The sequence below is a fragment of the Octopus bimaculoides genome, chromosome 6, assembly GCF_001194135.2.
Source record: "Octopus bimaculoides isolate UCB-OBI-ISO-001 chromosome 6, ASM119413v2, whole genome shotgun sequence".
NCBI lineage: Eukaryota > Metazoa > Mollusca > Cephalopoda > Octopoda > Octopodidae > Octopus > Octopus bimaculoides.
This window is the reverse complement of record NC_068986.1, coordinates 96,370,707-96,372,956: the sequence shown is the minus strand read 5'-3', so window position 1 is coordinate 96,372,956 and position 2,250 is coordinate 96,370,707. Positions and strand designations below refer to the sequence as shown.

Genomic DNA, 2,250 nt, shown 5'->3' with positions numbered 1-2,250 from the left:
GAGACAAAGAAAGAGGGAAAGGAAAGAGACAATGAATAATTAACCAAGACTAATTGTTGTACTACCATTAGCAGAGAGGCTGTCCTCAAGAGGCGGTACATTGCCAGGCACCAGAGAGGAACAGTTAGAAGTAACATCAGCAGAGTCGGCTGCAGGAGATGGGTGATGTTGGCCATTGGTCTTGGTCTCAGTGGAGGTGGAGGAGGCATTGGTTACATTAGCAACAGGAGCAGGTGCTGGCTGTGCATTCTGCCCTTCCTGGGTGGCATTAGTAGCAGATTCAGTGCCATCTAGTGGTGGAGATTTGGCTGTCACTGATGAAGCTGCTACAGGTACAATGTCAGCAGGAAATAACAGAAGAAAAAGAAAACATAAATTTGAAAGAATTAAAAGCTAAAGAAAAAAACAGAAAATATAATATATAAAAACAAATGTTTACCATGCATATATTTAGGAATAGAACAAGGAATTATGATCAAAGATTGAACTGTAGTTTGGAGCACTTTTTTTTAAATATACAAAAAATAAATAAAATAGAAATAGATTATTGATTTGTAAAAGACAAGAAATGCAATTACTAGAGCCAACATTAATTAGATGAAACTAATTAATCAATAATTAAGTATTAGTAGCAAATGAAGAATTACTATATATACATATTTAACACAAATGGTGTAACTAAAGTGTAGCTCAGTTAAATGAAACCAATGAAAAGTACATACTTTGACTGTTTGCATCTAAATTCTGAGGTTCAACAGGTTTTTCGGGCTCTTTTTCGTGACGTTTTGAGGGTCCTTTTCTTTTGTAGATGATGTGGTGAGCAGCACCATTTCTCTAGAGAGAGAAAATAAAAGATGAAATTAATTAGAAATAAAATTATTGTTACAAGTATCACGCCAGAAACTTTACTTCCTTGCAGGCCTTTCTTTGACAGTATTTAAACTCAAGGAGGATAAAAAACAGTTTTACACTCTGTTTCTTCATTCCCCAAGTAGAATAAAAAAAAATTAAAAAATTATGCAAATGAAAAGTATTAACCATTTTTAGTCAAGACAGATGATACTGCTCATTCACATAACTATCTGGTATGGAAAAACAAGTAATTACAAAGTAAAAACTTATTTAACTAAATATCTAATTTTACTGAGATTGTAAATTCTACACATACGTCACAATATATAAGGCTTAAGATGCTGAGCCTTATGGAGGAGATGACAGAAGATCAAGATAATTAGTCATTTGCTGTGCTCAGGAAAACCCATCCAACACAGCATAAATGATATCCTAAAACTACATGATATACTTGTACGTGTGGGGACTCTACTCTCTGTGTGCCCTACTTAGCTGCTGTAATTACCTGAGATCAAAATTTGTACATATTACATCCCTTCCCCTCCCCCATCACCGCAGGGAACCACTTCCATTCCTCATCATCATCCCTACCCATACTATTTCTGCCAACCACTTCCTTGCTGTGCCTTCAACTACAACTCTGTACCCTCCACTATACATCATTCTTAATATATCTCTTACCTGCAATTATTTTCAATGCCCTTTCATATCTATCAACATGTTCCACTTACTATGGCCCTCCACACACACACACACTATCAAGTCGTTGGCATTAGGAAGGATGTCCAGCTATGCCAAAGCTGACATTGCAGCATGATGCAGCTCTGCAGCTTGCTGGATCCTGAGAAACCATTCAACCCATACCAGCATGGAAAACAGATAAATGATGATGTAACAGGTTGAGTAAAAAGTAAGCAACGTTTTGAAACATAAAATTCATCACAATATATTTCAACAATGCAGAAATTTTATTCATAAAAGTAAGTAGCATTACAATCAACACATTGTCCGTCAGGGTTGATAAAATATCATTAACCAAGTACTGGCAATATAAAATTGGCTGCCTGGTGCCAATACTGGAAATCATAAATTTAACAATTTGTGGCAGATGTTCAGGTGCAATAAAGACTGTAAACAAACAGGAAACAACTTCTATCTCATTCCAGGGTGAAAAACTAGAGGTAGTCAATAGCTTCCGCTATCTGGGCGACCAAGTTAGTAGTGGGGGTGGGTGCGCTGAAAGTGTAGCTGCTAGAATAAGAATAGCCTGGGCAAAGTTTAGAGAGCTCTTACCCCTGCTGGCGACAAAAGGACTCTCACTCAGAGTAAAAGGCAGACTGTATGACGCATGCGTACGAACAGCCATGCTACATGGCAGTGAAACATGGGCTGTAACTG

At 37.3% G+C, this 2,250-nt stretch overlaps 1 protein-coding gene across 5 annotated transcripts in view; it reads right to left on the bottom strand.

Moving 5' to 3' along the window:
* LOC106881942 (mucin-5AC) overlaps positions 1–2,250 on the bottom strand; it is a 20,675-nt gene that overhangs the window by 15,693 nt on the left and 2,732 nt on the right. For 4 of the 5 annotated variants that reach the window (XM_014932470.2, XM_014932474.2, XM_014932473.2 and 1 more), the window contains exons 3-4: positions 723–834; positions 66–326 (exon numbers count right to left, since the gene is read on the bottom strand). In XM_014932470.2, coding sequence (XP_014787956.1) covers positions 66–326; positions 723–834 — 373 coding nt within the window. The remainder of the gene's footprint in view (positions 1–65; positions 327–722; positions 835–2,250) is intronic. The other variant, XM_014932471.2, reaches the window with a different exon arrangement.